The sequence below is a fragment of the Notamacropus eugenii genome, chromosome 4, assembly GCF_028372415.1.
Source record: "Notamacropus eugenii isolate mMacEug1 chromosome 4, mMacEug1.pri_v2, whole genome shotgun sequence".
Lineage (NCBI taxonomy): Eukaryota > Metazoa > Chordata > Mammalia > Diprotodontia > Macropodidae > Notamacropus > Notamacropus eugenii.
The window spans coordinates 32,919,928-32,936,919 of record NC_092875.1 but is presented as its reverse complement, the minus strand read 5'-3'; the positions used below and the strand labels follow the sequence as shown (position 1 = coordinate 32,936,919).

General features: G+C 52.6%; 1 protein-coding gene across 3 annotated transcripts in view; it reads left to right on the top strand.

Annotated features, from left to right (window-relative positions):
• The window catches only part of TPCN1 (two pore segment channel 1), a 52,232-nt gene that overhangs the window by 31,720 nt on the left and 3,520 nt on the right, over positions 1-16,992 (top strand). For all 3 annotated transcript variants that reach the window (XM_072600372.1, XM_072600373.1, XM_072600371.1), the window contains 21 exons: positions 569-699; positions 1,705-1,793; positions 2,347-2,381; positions 2,961-3,019; positions 3,751-3,850; positions 5,423-5,539; positions 6,010-6,134; positions 7,270-7,318; positions 7,668-7,731; positions 8,790-8,834; positions 9,348-9,404; positions 9,486-9,539; positions 10,129-10,201; positions 11,067-11,174; positions 13,105-13,176; positions 13,632-13,721; positions 14,961-15,076; positions 15,889-15,935; positions 16,368-16,436; positions 16,595-16,679; positions 16,851-16,990. In XM_072600372.1, coding sequence (XP_072456473.1) covers positions 569-699; positions 1,705-1,793; positions 2,347-2,381; positions 2,961-3,019; positions 3,751-3,850; positions 5,423-5,539; positions 6,010-6,134; positions 7,270-7,318; positions 7,668-7,731; positions 8,790-8,834; positions 9,348-9,404; positions 9,486-9,539; positions 10,129-10,201; positions 11,067-11,174; positions 13,105-13,176; positions 13,632-13,721; positions 14,961-15,076; positions 15,889-15,935; positions 16,368-16,436; positions 16,595-16,679; positions 16,851-16,990 — 1,725 coding nt within the window. The remainder of the gene's footprint in view (positions 1-568; positions 700-1,704; positions 1,794-2,346; positions 2,382-2,960; positions 3,020-3,750; positions 3,851-5,422; positions 5,540-6,009; positions 6,135-7,269; positions 7,319-7,667; positions 7,732-8,789; positions 8,835-9,347; positions 9,405-9,485; positions 9,540-10,128; positions 10,202-11,066; positions 11,175-13,104; positions 13,177-13,631; positions 13,722-14,960; positions 15,077-15,888; positions 15,936-16,367; positions 16,437-16,594; positions 16,680-16,850; positions 16,991-16,992) is intronic.

Genomic DNA, 16,992 nt, shown 5'->3' with positions numbered 1-16,992 from the left:
ATGGGCAGCCGGGTGGGCCAGGGAAAGAACACTAGACTTGGTCATAAGATCTAGACTTGAAGCCCGGACATGCCCCTTCCTACCTGTGACCTTGGGCAAGACTCTCAGCCTGTCTGGGCCACGACTCTCAGCCTGTCTGGGCCACATTTGTAACATGGGTTACTAAAAGTCAGGCAAAGCTTTTTGTGAGCTATAAAGCCCCGGAGGAGGAGTGGGTGTGCCTTCATCAGTTTGGGCTGGAGCAGTAAGGGAAGGTTTCATGGAGGGACAAGAGGACCTCCAAGGATGGCTGGGATGTGGACAGCCCTCCGAGAGGTCCATTCCAAGAGCCCCCTCACAACTCCTGTCCATGCCCTTGGCTGTTTAAATGGTGAGACTCAGTGAGGGGATAAGATTTGCCCTGTACTACCTCCTGCCCCCACCTACCTCCTTGTTCCCTTGTTCTTTGGGCAGCTCTGGGTCTCTGCCTCAGGAGTAGCTGTGCCAGGGACAGGGCCCATGACTGTGGAGTGGGGGCCAAAGTCAGCAGGGTTTGTTAAGAAGGCCTTGGGGCCTCCCTCCCCCACAGACGGTTGTGCTGCTGGTTCAGTTTGTCGAAGCCATCGTGGTGCTGGTTCGTCAGACGTCACATGTGCGGGTGACACGGGCCCTGCGCTGCATCTTCTTGGTGGACTGCCGATACTGTGGTGCTGTCCGTCGGTGAGGAGGAGCAAAGGATATGGAGGGAGTGGGGCGTCAGGTGTGCTCCAGTTCAACCCCAGGCTCCTGGACCCTTGAAGTGCAAAAAGCAGGAATGTTTGCCTTTCGTGGAGAGGTCCAAGGCCTCCATCTCCCCTGAAAGGAATCTGCTGCCAGAGCACGTGTCATGGGATTTAGGTGGGCTAGCAAGGTTACCAAGGCTCAGATTCACACACGCATCTTGCCGATGACCCCTTGGTAAAATCAGAGAGTCATCTACTTGGCCTTGAGTGTGGTCCTAATCCTCTCTGTTCTCTTGGCTGCAGAGATCTTCTCTGGATATGGGTCATATTGGAAACAATAGACCTAGGGGACGGGGACTAACTAGTAACAGGGGACCTAGTAAAATCTGCTTTGTGCCCTGTTCTGCAAGCCACAAAATGAAGGTTCTAAAGGTAGATGGGCCACGAGATCCCTCCTGCTCCTATCATCTCCCACCAAGGATAACTGGAGGCTGGTCTTCTGTAACTCACCTCTCCATCTGTGTTCCCTCCCCACCCCAAGAAGGCTGCCCTTATCCCCCAGTGATCCTCTGTACCATCCCCTTATCCCCCAGTGATCCTCCATACCATCCCCATATCCCCCACTGATCCTCCATACCGTCCCTTTATCCCCAGTGATCCTCTGTACCATCCTCTGTGGCAGGGGGACACAGTCTGCAGGGTTCTCTAAAACTTCAGCTCCACTTTCCCAGTCCAGGTCAAGAGAGTCTCATGGGGGAAATAGAATAAAAACTTGCACCCTAGGGTGGTTCATGGTTTACAGAACATTTATGGGGTTGGCAGTAGAGTTGCTAATACGCCCATTTTAAAGATGAGAAACGCGAGGCCCAGAGAAGCTGAGTAGTTGGTGGTCTAGGCTTGGAGTTCAGGACTTGTGATGCCAGAGCTGCCCCTTGTCGCTTGCACCCAGCTCCCTCTGCCTGCACTCGCATGGGACCCACCTGCACCCTCTCTTTCCTCCCAGCAACCTGCGGCAGATCTTCCAGTCCCTGCCTCCCTTCATTGACATCCTGCTGCTGCTGCTGTTCTTCATGGTGATCTTTGCCATCTTGGGTGAGTTCCCTCTCTCGCCTGATGACCTCCGAGGGCCCATTGATCCACCCTCATGATAAGTCGTGGTCTTGGTGCAGAATTCAGGGCTTATCTTGTACCTGCTTCTGAGGAGCTGGGAGTGAACAGGGCTCTGGACTCAGGCTTAGCATAGGCAATGCTCCCATTATACATCTGGGAAAACAGGGACCCAGGAAGGTGGGAGTGACCAGTAAGCCTGAGGGTCTTGGCTCCTGGACCAGGTCGTGGTCACTTGGCATGGAAAGCTCCTGGTCCCTCTTGTCCACTCGTCTTCCATCTTCCCTCTGTACTATTGTTGGCTCAGGCTTCCTCAAGGAGAAATGTTGAGGGGCCAAGAGAGTCATGTCCTTTCCTGTCCCAATGCTGTCAGAGCCAGGGCTTCTGGGTCATGGGGAGGTGGAAGAAAGAGACCAGAGAGATGGCCAGGACGTGAGTTGGGCCAGCCCTTGGCTCCCAAGGAGTGGGTTTCTTTGGGCTCCTTCTGGCTGCCAGACCATCTGAGCCTACTTTGTGTGTTGTTTCTTCCATCTCCTAGGATTTTATTTGTTCTCCCCAAATCCCTCAGACCCGGTAAGTAATCAGCAGATTTAAATCCATCTTTTTCAAAATCTCCACTCTCAGCCAAGGCAACCAGGTGGTCATGGTCACTTGTCAGCTTGTGGGAGAGGAACCAGATGTCTCTGGTGCTTAATCACTCAGACCACAGGCATTTATAAAGCTCTGAACTGTATGCCTGAAACTCTGTGGGGCATGCAAAGATGAGTGGCCTGCCCTCAAGGACGTTACATTCTATTAGAAACAAGTATGTATGTAAGTGTGTGCAGGATAGATACAGAGAGCAAATACAAATCATTACAACGTCTTTAAATTAGGCTTTTTTTTTAAGTTCCAGGCCCAGAGAGATGCCCCGTATTACCTTGGAGCCCCAGAGCATAGAACGGGGTGGAGAATCATGGAGGGGATGCCAGCCTCTGTCCCCAGGGATGCCAGTGGCCTCAGTATGGCTGGGAGGGCCTGGAATAAATGCCCATGAGGGCCCCCCTGAGCTCCCTTCAGCCTTCCCTGGGGTGGGTACAGAGGAAGGGACTCCCAGTCATGTTGTTCTGGCTCGCAGACCTCTCCATCAGGCTCCTCTTCCCTCCTCTGCAGTACTTCAACACCTTGGAGAACAGCATTGTCAGCCTCTTCGTCCTGCTCACCACCGCTAAGTAAGCAGTTGGGTCTGGGTGGGCCCCAATTCTGCCCTCTGCTAGCCCCCAGACAGACAGCCAAACTCACCTGGGGAGCATCTGCACATTTGTCACTGCTTCCTTCCTAGAAAACCTCCTGAGTTACTCAGGCTGAGATCTCTGCTTCCCTTCCAGAGAAATGGAGGGACTTAGTAACCATTCTCCCCATCCTTTGGTGCTGTGGGTCCAGACTTCCTGCCTCGCAGTGTCCTCACAGTGGGAAGTGGGGGGCAGCCCCAGTTATGGATGTCAGGATTTTGCTGGGGAGGCAGCTGGCAGCCCAGGACTGTGGTGTTCATTAGGGAGGTACCCTTGCTGTGTGGGAGTGGCAGAATGCCTCTTGGGTGTCGGCACCCTAAGAATTGGAGGGCCACGTTCCTGGGCCCCTCTCTGAAGGTGTCCAGGTTCTAACTTGGCCTGACACACCCAATCCAGATGTGAAGGTGGTAGGTGTTTCCCCTTCAAGGAGTAGCCAGGATTCTGAGGAGAAGACCCTTTGGAGTTTCTGGCTCCCTGTGTCCCTGCCATGTCTGGAATCTGGCAGAGGCCCTATCAGCCATTGCTTCTGGTGCTCCTTTGAGCAAGGCCTCACCTGCTCCCACGGAGGGGGAGGGGGAGCATAGCTAGGGGAAGACTGGGAGCTGGAGGGACTGTCCTTCAGCCTGAGCCACAGAGGGGTGGTCTAACTCCCTCTGCCTCTTGGAGTACAGTTTCCCAGATGTCATGATGCCCTCATATGCCCGGAGCCCCTGGTCCTGCATCTTCTTTATCGTGTACCTCTCCATTGAGCTCTACTTCATCATGAACTTGGTACGTGGCCAGCAAAGAGTCCTTGACCATCTCTGCTCTAACTCTGTGCTAGGCCAGAGACTCAGGGTCAGGGGAGGCGGGCAAAAGTGGGATGAGGGTCACCAAAGTTTCTGGTATGGACCCCACTTCCACACTCTGTGGGATCTGAGAGACTAGTTAGTCCCACTTGCCAGAGTGCAGAGGAGTAAACCAAGGCACAGAACAGAACAGGGACTTGCTCATGGCTGTAGGGGTAACAGAGTGAGGATCAGACCCTGGTTTAGTTTGGCACCTGGATCCCTGTTCCTGGTATATGTGCAACTAGGACAGGCAATACAAGGCCATTTAGAATTAAGTATGAAGTTGTATGGGACAGAGGGTGTTACCAGTTCACTTCAGCAAACACTGATTACGAAGCTAAGTGCAAAGTACCAAGACAAGAAAGTAAAAGCATAATAGCCCCCGCCCTCAAGGATCTGACACCCCACACATGCATGTGCATGCACATGTACATGCCTTCACACATGCACAGATATGTGCGTGTGCATATACACAGTAAACTCAAGATAATTTGAGGAAGGAAGGAACACTAAGTTGGCACCATCATGGAAGTTGTGCCTGGCTTGGCCACCACACCTGGAGAACAAGGAGGGTTTCTGGGAGGCAGGTGCAGTGGGTGGATGGCCTTGGTGCCCATACTGAGGCTGGAGATGGAAAGCTGTTCTGGAGGTAGCTCAGAGGTCAGTGTGATGACTGGACAGGGCATGAGATGAAGCATTAGGGCTCAAACTCCCCCAGTGGATGAAGAATGAGCTGTCAAACATGCTCAAGAGTCAGTGTCTGACACGGGAGACAGTGGGGAGCCCCTGAAAACTTTGAAGCAGGGGAGGACCTGGTAAGACCTATGCCTTAAGGTGGAGTTTGTTTTGGTTTTTTTGGCAACTCTGGTTGCTGGGTGAATGGGCACCAAGCCTGACAGGAGGGACATGAATTGACTGAGAGGCCCTTCATGTGTCCAGGGGAGAGGTGATGAGGTTCTAGACTAGGTTCTGGGGCAAGATGAGAGAGGGGCCTAAAGAGATGAGATAAGGCTACTAGCAGCACGTGGTGAGAGAGAGAGGACTCAGAGACTCTGAGTCTGTGGTGGGGATAGTTACAAAGTAGTAGTGCTGCTTTATACAACTAATATTGACAGAGTGGCCAGTCCTGTGCTTTAGAACAGCAAAACCAGTGTAGAAAAAATATGAGTAGTGTGTCCTTGGGAACTGACTTCCCACTGGCAAGATAAGGAGACCCTGCAGTGGGGAGCTCCCAGCGGTGGAGACCCAGCATGTGTGGGTGCCTTGGGGGTGACTCATGGGACACCCGTAGAAAGCCGGGTGAGGTGTCCCTACCCAGCTCAGGGCTTCAGGGTTCGAGGCCTTGTGTGTTTGTTCTTCACGAAGCAGCAAGACTCTTACTTAGCTGGAGAGCCTCAGTTTCCTTGTCTTTAAAAAAGGAATATTAATACTTGCATTACCTGCTTCATCACAGGAGAAACCTGCTTATGAAGGTGAGCATGCCCCTTATTTGTGAATCATTGTTCCCTTGCAGCTCCTGGCTGTTGTGTTTGACACGTTCAATGACATCGAGAAGCGCAAATTCAAGTCATTACTGCTTCACAAGCGCACAGCCATCCAGCACGCATATGGCCTGCTCATCAGCCAGCGGGTATGGGGGAGTGGGGCCACTGCCACACACACATGCACATGCCCATTAGCACAGACAGATGGAGCCACACACGGACATACACACAAACACAGACTCATGGGCACGCACAAACAAACACAGACACACAAACCCCCACACACAAGACAAGTGGTTGAGCTCAGAGAAATGAGAGAGTAGGTGCCCTGTGTCCCCAGATAGCATTACCATATATGGTTCCTGCCTCTCCAGAGGGAAAGATACAAGGTTGGGTTATGAAGGAAACTATAGGAAAGGCCCCAGAAGCCATTTCCTCCCATCCTTATTTTAGAGATGTTAGTCAAGAGGAGTAACTTGCCCAACATCACAGTCTGGACATAGGTACAGATCTAGTCAGTGGCAAACCCAGATCTCCTGCCTGAGCAGCGCTGGAGGGAGGGGGTTTCTGTGTCTGCACACACATGCCTTGTCCTCCCTCTCTCTGCCCTCTCCAGCGGCCCTCGGGGATCTCCTTCCGGCAGTTTGAAGGCCTGATGCGGTTTTACAAACCCCGGATGGGGGCTCGGGAGCGCTATCTCACCTTCAAAGCCCTGAATCAAAGCAATACACCTCTACTCAGGTAGGACTTTACCTATTGGAGCCTTGGGTGGAAGAAACAAAAGGGGCAGTAGAGGGAAGGACACACGGGGTGTGGTTCAACAGGAAGAGGCTTGATGCTGACTGTGTACAACCTGGGTGTCCTTGGGCAAGTCACTTAACCTGTTTCTTCATTTATAAAATGAAAGGGGTACACTTTAAGGTCTCTCTAGCTCTAGAGCTATGACCCAGAAGAGTGTAGTGGGAGGTGTCCCCTCCCAGAGAAGCTTTCTGATTGATTTTCTGTGCAGCCCCAGAAATATGCCCCTCACAACTTGAATTAACAGGAGTGTCCTGCAGACCTGACTAAAAGCTTGAAAAGGCCTATGTTGTAGCAGAGGATCTAGACCCTCAGGAGGGCAGCCCCAGCCTAGCAGTCTGCGTTGGGCATTCCTGGTGCCAGGCGTTGTCCAAATCCTGCTCTTGTCCCTACTATGAGTACAGCTGTTTCCCTTGAAAGATGTCCTCGGGGATCCAGATGTTCCCACAGCGCTGTTTACATTGGCCCTAAAGAATAAAATGACAAGCTCAGCAGCCTTGACCCTGCCAAGGCCTGCCTCCCAAGTTATCCCTTGAGGGTGAGGTCATATAAACAGTTGAGATCCAGACCCATCCCTTGGCCCAAGGACACAAGTCGTCCATTGGTGCTCCTGCAGGGGCTTGGAGTCTGGCTCCAAGGAATGTGCTTTAGGGACGAACGAGCAGAGCCTGAGGCCTAGGGTCTGGGCATTCTCTGCTCTTCCAAGGATGCTGAGGAGGCAGCTTAACAGAACAAAGCAGCAAATTTGGAGTTGGCAGACCTGGCTTCGAATCCCAGTCCTTCTCTCTGTTACCCTGTGACTTTGGTCAAGGCCCTTCTCTGCTCTTGGCCTCCTTTTCTGCCACTATCAAACAAAGGGATGGCACTTAGATGACCTCAGAAGTCCCTCCCAGCTCAGCATCGGGGATCTTGTAATGTATCCTTACCCCTCATTTTGAGCTTGTCTCTGGCTGAGCTTTCTTGGGCCTCTCCCACATCACCCTGAAGCTTTTCCCCCAGAGGCTGGAAGCTGGGGGGGGGTGGGGTGGGGTCTGTGGAGCTTATAGTGACTTGCCCTTCTCCCATTCTGTCCCTACAGCCTGAAGGATTTTTATGGTATCTATGAAGTTGTTGCCTTAAAGTGGAAGGTGAGTGCCCTTGGGAGAGGACTGGGGTGCAAGGGCTGGAGAAGGTGGCAGAGGCTTAGGATCTATGGGACTTTACCCTTGAGAGCTGGCCTTGACTCATGGACCCTCACTGCACTGGGCACCACTGCCTCTGTGGCCCCAAAGAATGGGGCTCATTGAAGCCAGATGCCTAAGGGTCAGTCACTCAGCAAGTTAAATGGGGAGAGGGAGGGAAAGAGGGAAGAGGAAGGAAGGGAGGGAGGGAAGGAGAAAAGGAAGGAAGGAGAGAAGGAAAGAGTGACTGCAGTACTTCCCAGGGTAGCACCTGTTGGACCTCATCCTCCACTCTCTGTCTCTTTTCTGGTCACAGGCAAAGCGCAATAAAGAACACTGGTTTGATGAGCTCCCGCGAACAGCCTTCCTCATTTTCAAAGGTAAGCCCCGGGTATGCGCAGTGACTCCTGACAGGGAAAACAGAAAGGCAAACCCCGGCCAGCCTGACTGCTTTGTGAATGGCCTTCTCTGAGGTGGGGGAGCAGAGCTGTGAGATGTGTGTGGTTGATGGGTTCATTGGTTTGAATGAACAGCCTTTCGTTTTCTTAAAATCTTTGGACAAAGGGTGACTCTTGGTTAGGAGAATGCTTTGGAATGAGAATGAGAATGATTGAAAATAGAAAGGAAACTGGAGGCTTTGAGCTGACAAGAACATGAGAAATTCCCTAGTCCAGAGCTGGTCATTGCAAGACAGAAATGAAAGAGGCCCTGCTCTTGAGGAGCTTACAATCCATTAGGGAGGAATATATCTATATACCCAGATTATACTGCAAGGATTTGGGGAAGGGGAAAGCAGGAAAGGCTTAATGCCAGGATGGGGGGCATTCCGTGAAGTGAACACCTAAGAAATGTTGGAATGATTATGCTGGTGAGGCGTATGGTGCTTCTTTGGCATCTCAAGTAGTCAGGGCTCTGGTGTGAGTGAGTGATCTGCCACCCTTGGGGACAGGGAGCCCAGAGATTGTACAGACAGTCCGGGGGCACCCCAGTGCTCACTTCTGCCTCTTCTGTGGGGGCTTGGAGCCGCAACCTAGGCCTTCCTCCAAGGGACTTTTGACAGGGTGTTTGTTGTCACGTAGTCAGAGCAGGAACTTGGGCCAGTGAGCGGTACATAAAGCCCGCTGGGAATGCAGTGCCTCAGGAAGCACTGTGGTGTTTGGGGTCACTGCTTTTGTCTCTGGATGATGAGCCCTCTGGCCAAGTCTATAAGCCTTGAACACCGGGGAAGTCAAGGAAGACTCATGGAGATGGTGGCCAAGACCCTTTGAGCCCCAACACAGGCAACACCTCCAGGGTAAGCCCTTTCCACTTTCCCCTCCAGTCTTACCATTTCTCTGTAGGAGGATGGCCACCCAAGGATGAACAGACCTAGGCTAAGAGTGGACATCGTATTTTAATAGGAAAACAATTTGACTCAATAGTTCTTCTTTTCCGTTAGGCATTAATATCCTAGTGAAGTCCAGAGGCTTCCAGTATTTTATGTGTAAGTATTGACTGGACATGCAGCAAGATTTCCTGCTGAATTCCTTTCCTCTCCAAGGGGGTCACAGGGGAAGGGCATGCTACACATGGGCCTGCTTGTGGTTCATGGTCCAGTGGTCATCACTGGAACTGAACCTCCTTGGACCAAGGTCACTAATGCCCTTGATTTGTGCCTTTTCTACAAGATCTGTTCTTTCTATTGACCTGGATATGATTTCCAGCCTTAAGTCAGGTTGAGAACTGAATGTCCTTTTTATACACAGGGTATTTCAGGGGCTTCAAATGAATCCTGCCCTGGTGTATTGAGCTGACATATTAGAAACAGTGTCTGGGAGATGATCACTTGAAGAACAGTGGGCGGGTGGGTGAGTGGGTATGACAGTAATGCCGTTGGCATACCCTGGGATTGCTCCGCTAAGTCTTAGATGTCCAGGGAATGCACCAGGGCATTTCATCTGGGACCTGTAGTAGAGCAAATAAACTTGTGCCCCTCCCTTTGGGCCTGCCTTTGCAGATGTGGTGGTGGCCGTCAATGGCATTTGGATCCTTGTGGAAACTTTCATGCTAAAAGGTCAGTACCAGCTAAGTGATTGGTGACAGCCTAAGCAGGTTCTGGCCTGATCCCTTAGGGCACCCTTTCTCTGCTTTGCAGGTGGAAACTTCTTCTCCAAAAACGTGCCCTGGAGTTACATCATCTTCCTCACTAGTGAGTTCTCAGGGCCATGAGAAGTCAAGAGAGGCTTCCTCATGGTAGGAAGGACTTTGGCTGCAAATCGAAGCTCATTTATCCTTCTCTAAGAGCATGTTACCTCCTGGTAAACAGGAGAGAGTCAGCTCCATTCTGGGATCGCAAGATACTGGATGCTCCAAAAGGGGATGAGAGTCTAGCACACAAGCTATGGTCCCTGATTTGCTCCTAGCTAGCCATGTGACCTTAGGTCATTCCTTTCTGTTCTCTGGGCCTTAGTTTCTACTTTAAAAGGAAGGAGTTGAAATAGTTCAAAGCCTTTCCTTGATTCTAGTTTTCAGGGAGCATCTGAATTTTCAATTCAGTCCTCTAGAAGGGGAGGTCTTGGTTCGCCCTGCTCTGAGAGGGGGAGTAATAAATAGAGTGTAGAAGGGGTGCCGAAATAGCAGTCTAGTTCTGAAGAGATGGCCAAACTTGGAGTCCTGTATGACTGAAAAGAAGCCAAAGTTTAGCAAGGATATTAGAGGGGGAAGGTGGAATGTGCCAAAGAGATTGTTGTCAGTGACAGTTAGACGGGTCCTTTCCAACACTGTAATTCTCTCTACAGTCTATGCAGTGGAACTGCTCCTGAAGACCACTGGCTTGGGGCCTGTGGAGTATCTCACCTCCGGATGGAACCTGTAAGTGAGAGAGGGGAAGGGAAAGAGGTGGGGAAGAGGGGCCAGTGGAGGACAGCGACTCCGAGGTGCTTGCCTGGCCCTGCTGCTGCTGACTTTGTGTGTGGTTTAGAACCTATTATCCACCGTCCTTCCTAGAGTAGGATCCCGGAGTCCTTCATATGACAGAGAGAGGCCTTGTAGAATGGCTTACCCAGGTCCCAGAGAGGACCCTGTTCGGTCTCCCTTGGGGAGCCACTCCATGCCAAGAGGATAGGCAAGACCCGGGTCCTTCTCCCAACATCACCTTCAGCTGCTCTGGGACCCAGAGCATGTACCTTCCCTGCTTGGTGCACCGCCTCCTTCATAGGATGCTGGAGAGTCAAGAGGAGGGCAGGGGGAGGAAGAAGCAATTTCTGCTACTGCCATTGCCACTTGGGTCCCTTGAGGGCCCAAAGAGCCCCAATGTCTGAGGTTTTCTGGTCCCAGGAGCCTCTTTTTCACTCCCTCACAAGTTTCTAGCTTGTGGCCACTTACCAGCTGTGCTGCTATAGAAGCTGGCTGGCATGGGGTCCATCTTCTTGGGGATCAGGTGGAGTATGGGGCATCCAATCTCACCCCCAGAGAGCTTCCTCCCTCACAATCAGAGCACCCCGCTTTGGAACAAACCAAAGGTTTCATCTTTAGGATGTACATGCCCTGAGGCCATGCTGTGGCCAAGTCAGTTGTTGAAACCACAAGGGCAGGGGATTGGTGTCACCTCAGTGTGCCCTACTCCTGTCCTCAGGGCCAGTAAGATTAGCTGTGTGCATGTGTCTCTTGTCTGGGGATGGTCAGTTGGGGTGCAGAAGTAGGATGCAGGGGCTGTTGTTTTTCCCACCTCTTCCAGGTTCGACTTCTCTGTAACGGCATTTGCCTTCCTGGGACTCCTGGCCTTGGCTTTCAACATGGAGCCCTTCTATTTCATTGTGGTCCTACGCCCACTCCAGCTCCTGAGGTGAAGGGCAGGGCTTTGAGCCTGAGCTCTGGGAAGGGGTGGGAGGAGGAGGGAGGATTTCCTTAGTCTGACCTGGGACCTGAGTGGGGAAATCAGCCCTGAGGCCTATGATCCTTCCTGTCCCAAGGGATTCTTTTCCTGAAACAAACAGCCCAGGGAGGAAGGGCTTGTGGTTCCTCCTTTCATTCATGAGTCACATGGGAAGATTGTCCTGGCCCCCTCTCATTCCCTTTCCTTGCCTTTCTTGCTCAAGGTTGGAGGCCAAGGTTAGAGGTCTCCTGTACGGTCCCTGGTGCCACTTGTCATAGCACAGAAAGCAGCTCTCACCTCGGCTGACCTTGGAGATGGAGTCAGCCATAGTCAAAAAGACCCCTGGACCTCCTGCCACGTGGCAACTTAAAAATAGGCAGAACTTTGGCCCGTTGTCAGAGATCTTCATGGGCCTCGAGTCCTTTGGTGGTCAGGAAGCCCAGGTTTTCATTTGGGTGATCACTCCCCAAACTCCAATCCCATCGTCCTTCTTTCCATGTGTTCCCCTGCCCTGGGGGACCCATGTAGCATTGTAGGACCCACACGCACGTCACTCTTCTTCTACCTTAGTATTTGTAGAGGAGGCTAGCCACAAAGGAGAAGCTGGCCCTCTGTTCCTTTGGCAAATACACACAGATGCTCGCCAGCTGTCTGGTCTTTCCTTCATGGGAGAGGAGCCTTCCCAGACGGCAGATGTCCTAGTGCAGGAGTGGGGAACCTACGGCCTCCAGGCCAACTGCAGTCCTCTAGGTCCTCAAGTGCAGCCCTTTGAATTCAGACTTCACAGAACAAATCCCCTGAGTAAAAGGATTTGTTCTGTAAAACTTGGACTCAGTCAAAAGGCTGCACCCAAGGACCTAGAAGGCCACATGTGACCTCGAGACCACAGGTTCCCCATCCTTGTCATACATAGTCCCAGTCCTCATGGAACTTGTGGGCCATAGACTAAGACATGAGTTCAGGGGACTCATGCAGAGAGAGCTTCTGCCCTGTTTGCTTGACCCTTAACCCCTCTCCTGGCCTGGCTGTTGAGATGTGTGAATGATCATCATGTGTCCACAGGGAGGCATCTCCTGCCACCTCTGTGCAGTCACGGGCTGCCAAGCTCATGAGGGCACTGTGAGGAGGGAAGAATGTTTGTAGAGTTCTCCCTCTGTTTAAGGTGCCATGCCTGTGATAGGGGTGGCATATAAGAGAGAAGGAGCCCAGCCCTGGCCTCAGATATCTGCATCTGGTAGAGACATGAGATTGGGCTTGTCAGGGTTCTGAGCATCACAGATGGAGACCTCTCTCCAGTCATCCTGGCCACCTCTGGTGTCCTGGACCCCTTAGGCAACCTGGGGACCCCTGTTCAGAGTCATGCCTTTAAAAGCATAAAATACATACATAGGACCTTAAAAGAAATCAATTAGATTGAAATGCAGTTATCAAAATGTTAAGTATAAAAGAAATCGGTTATGTTGGTTACACAGCTAGTAAGTGCCTGAGGCTGATTTCAAACTCAGGTCCTTCTGACTTCAGGGCCAGTACTCTATCCACTGTACCACCCAGCTACTCAAAATCAATTGAAAAGCAGTAATCAAAATCTTTAAAAGTTCCATGTTCATGGAGCTGCCCCCCACCAAGTGTTGGTCGATGGACCCCCAAGTTAACAGCCTCTGAACTAGCCCCTTTGCCCTGAGTATCTCATGTGGTCAGAGCCTTGCACAGCCATCCCTTGAGTCCCCCAGTAACCCCAGCCTTTGAGGTAGGTAAGTTATACTGGAGATATCTCCTCTTCCCCTTCCTCCTGCAGATCAGGAAATGAAGGAAGTGACTGGAATGACCTTTGAAAGAAAGAGGACCAAGGACATGTTACTGTGCACCTAGAAGGGGTCCATTCATTCTCTGTGTCTTTTAGGTTGTTTAAATTGAAAAAGCGGTACCGGAATGTTCTGGATACCATGTTTGAGCTTCTCCCCCGAATGGCCAGGTACGCCTACCTCTGTGCTCAGACTGATGAGACGGGAGGGGAAATTGGCACAGCCATGTGAAGGGCTGCAGGGTTTCTGAGGGTGGCCTTCCAGCTCTCAGAATGATCTCGTTGACCTCTCCATGTTTTCCCAGAAGTGGAAGGGGGAAGGATGGGGGTTCCCCCTTGTCCCTTACCAGTGAGTCTTCATTGACAAGTAGGCCATGATGTGACTAGTCTTAAAGTTATCTTGCACCCAACACCTGGGTAACCAGCCCTCCCCCTGTCTTTGCCCCAAGGCTGCGGGGGGTGAGGGGGATGTGGTGGGGAATCTGTTGGCAGTCAGTGAGATGGGCAGCAGCAATCCACGGATGGTTCTTTCCAGCTCAATGAGTAGGGAGTGTTTGGAAGGTGCAGCAAAGCTGGCCTTCCTGCCCTTTCTCCAAATCACCCTGTGGCCTTTCTCTCTCCCTTAGCCTGGGCCTCACCCTGCTCATTTTTTACTACTCCTTTGCCATTGTGGGCATGGAGTTCTTCTGCGGGATCCTGTACCCAAACTGCTGCAAGTGAGTATGTGGGGTTGCCCTGGCCATGGTAGAGGCTGTCACCTCATGGGCCCCAGGGGAAGCCCCTCTCCCTTGGAGGAAGCAAGCCTGAGCTGGAACTTAGGCTTAGTATTGGTTCTCTGTCAGTGCTTCTCAGTCTCGAGGTCCCCTGGGACCTTAGCGGGCTCCTGGCAGCAGGGCCTGGGCCTGCAGCTCCCTGTTAAGCCCCATGGCTGGCACTTGCACGTCCAGAGACAGCCCAGGGTAGTTGGCTGGCTGACGGCAGGGAGCTGGAGCCAGGCCAGCTGGCTCTCCTCAGCCCTCCTTAGTCCCTAGGCAGTTTCCTAGAGCCCATTCCTGGGATTCCTCCACCCATTGCCCCTGCAGGCCACATTGTTAGAGGTAGCCTGGGCCCAGGGTTCTCTAACCCCTGAGGCCTGGGTGTCATATACCCTGGTGCCAGCCTGGGTTGGCATGGGCAGTTGGCAGTCATAGTACCTGGGGCCAAATGTTCTAGGAACAGGGGACTCAGAACCCCAAGAAAGGGGTTCCAAGGCCTCAGGCCTCTTGAAAGGTGACAGTTCTCTTCATCCTACCCTTCCTTTTCTTTCTCCTATTGTAAAATCCATTGGATTTGCTGTTAGTGCTTCCTAAATGTTCTCTTCTGAGTTTGGAGTCTGTAACCTTGGCTTTTGCCTCTGAAGCAATTTCTGCCAAAAGTGGCAAAGTGACCCCTTTGGGGAACCAGAGCCTTCCTGTGAAGGGTCTGATTCAGAGGTAGCCATGAGGAAGCAGGCAGGAGGGGGAGGCAAGTTCTTAGCCACAGGCACAAAGCAGCAGAGAGATCTGTGGAGGGGATCTTCACGTCCCGGACACATCCCACATCCCATGTGAAAAGAGGCCCCTTAGAGCAGGGGGAGACGCCTCTTTCTCTTCTCCCCTTGTCAATTCCTTCTTCTGGTAGCTGAGAGAGGGACGGGGAAGGCGGAGTCATGGGAGCAGCTGGGAGAGACTTTCGGGCTTGTTCATGACTCTGGAGGCTGCCCTTGGCGTCCAAGGCAGGTAGGTGAGAGGAGCCAGGGACTGTCCTGGACACCGGGTGCAGGGATAAGAGGGAAAGGGCCCAGCCATGAGAGGCGCTGAGTGACCGAGGACGTGGCTCAGGTGGTCGGCTTCAGGCTTTGCTCGAGCGAGCCGGCTCCAAGGTGGATGGTCTGGGGGCCTCTTCCCCACCGGGCCTGCTCTTGCTTCCCTGTCTAGCACAAGCACAGTGGCCGACTCCTATCGCTGGATCAACCGCACCGTGGGCAATAAGACCAGTGTGGATGAGGGCTATTATTATCTCAACAACTTCGACAACATCCTGAACAGTTTTGGTGAGCTCAGAAATGACGTGTGCCAGCTGTGTGTGAGCAGCACAGATGGCTGCCATGGGACCTGCCCCAGGTTTTCTCCTGGGTAGGCCAGGGGGTTCTCTTGGAAGGAGAGCTGGAAGGGAAGTCCTGAAAGGACTTAATATGATAAGGATGGGAGAGAAGCAGGGCTTGAGGACACTCACAGGTCCTTGTCAGCCCTTGGCACCTTTCCTGTAGGAAGCCAGTACTTATGGAAGAAAAACACCCTTGGGTGTTGGGAGAGGTCCCCGGTGCCCTCCCTTTGGTTCTGAGTCCTGCCTCCAGTTTCCCTCCTGGCCCTCCCTTGTTAGACTAGGCTTGTGCCCTGCTTGGCTTGGCTCTGGGCTGATGTGAGGAAGGCCCTGTGCTGTGCTTGGAGTGACCGATTTTTGATGGAAGGGACATGATGATTGGATTTATGTGAGGAACTCCCCCCCTTCTGCCCAGTGTAGACTCTGCGGTTGAGCCTCAGAAGGCTTCCTGGGGCCCTTAGAGGTGGACTGAGTTGTGCAGTGTGTATCTGAGGGCTTCCTGATTCCAAGGCTGGCTCTGTCCATGGAGCTGCCCCGCCTCTCAAGCCAAATCAGACTTCCACATGCTTATGTGCATGTTCTGTAGTGTGGATCCCTAAGGCTGCCATCTAGCCAGAGAGCCAAAGTGGCTGGGCACAGCCCAGCTCACTCTCAGCATGGCCTGCTACAATGGTGACAGTAGATAGTAAGAGGGGGATGACCTGGCCTTGAAAAGGCTTGGTCTAACTCTGGATATCTTTTTTTGTTCCCCGCCCATGGCAGTGACCTTGTTTGAGCTTACAGTGGTCAACAACTGGTACATCATCATGGTAAGTGATGCTCACGCCATCTGGGACCCTTCTTTGATCACCCACCCAAGGTAGCCCCTCTCCTTTTCCACATCCACTAAGCACTGGCCCACAAGGCTCTGGCTCCTGGCTGGCCAAACGTGGCTCCACTCTCGTTTGGTCAGTCTGGAGCTAACTATGCCAAAGGCCTCCTTCCAGCCCCTGAGCTCTTCTCTCCCTGCCCCTGAGCCCCTGCTGAAGAGGCCTTTCAGTGGAGGTTCCTGGGTTGATGCTGGGGGCCTGACTGCCCTGCCTGGATCACCCTCTGGCCAGCTTCCTGGTGCCATGGTCCAGGCCACAGAACCATTCTGGAGTGCTCGCTGTGCACCTGGACTGGGCCAGGGCCCCGTGGTATGCAGGTGTCACAGGCCTTTGTTAACAGCCTCATGGTCTAATTCTTCCCTCGGTCTTCAGGAAGGTGTCACCTCCCAGACTTCCCACTGGAGCCGCCTCTACTTCATGATTTTCTACATTGTAACCATGGTAGGTTCCTGCCCTGCAGAGGGCATCTCTCTTTCCCCCACCCACACCCTCCTTCCTTCATGGTGCCGTGCCCAGGAGGCTAGAGGTGTAATGACTGGTGCAACTGGCACTGCCAGCTTGCAAAGACCTTGCTGACCCTCTCTCTGCTCCCTGGTTAGGTGGTGATGACCATTATTGTGGCCTTCATCCTTGAGGCCTTTGTTTTCCGTATGAACTACAGCCGGAAAAACCAGGACTCTGAAGGTCAGTGCCAGGCATCTGAGGCTCTGGGGTCTGCCAGCTGCCTTTTAAACCCCAAGTCCTGTGGAAAGTGGGGGCCCAGGAAGGAGTGCAGAGACCTTCCACATTGACACTGAGCTGGGAGTGGGCCCAGCCCCTGCTTCAAGGCCCTGGTGTTCTCTCCTCCTTTGGCAGTGCACAGTGGCATTGTCCTGGAGAAGGACATTTCCAGGGAGGAGCTGATTGCAGTCCTGGAGTTCTATAGGCAGACCCCAGGTTCTGCTTCTGATGTCTCTCAGCTGCTGAAAACCCGCTCGCAGATGGACAAATACGGGGT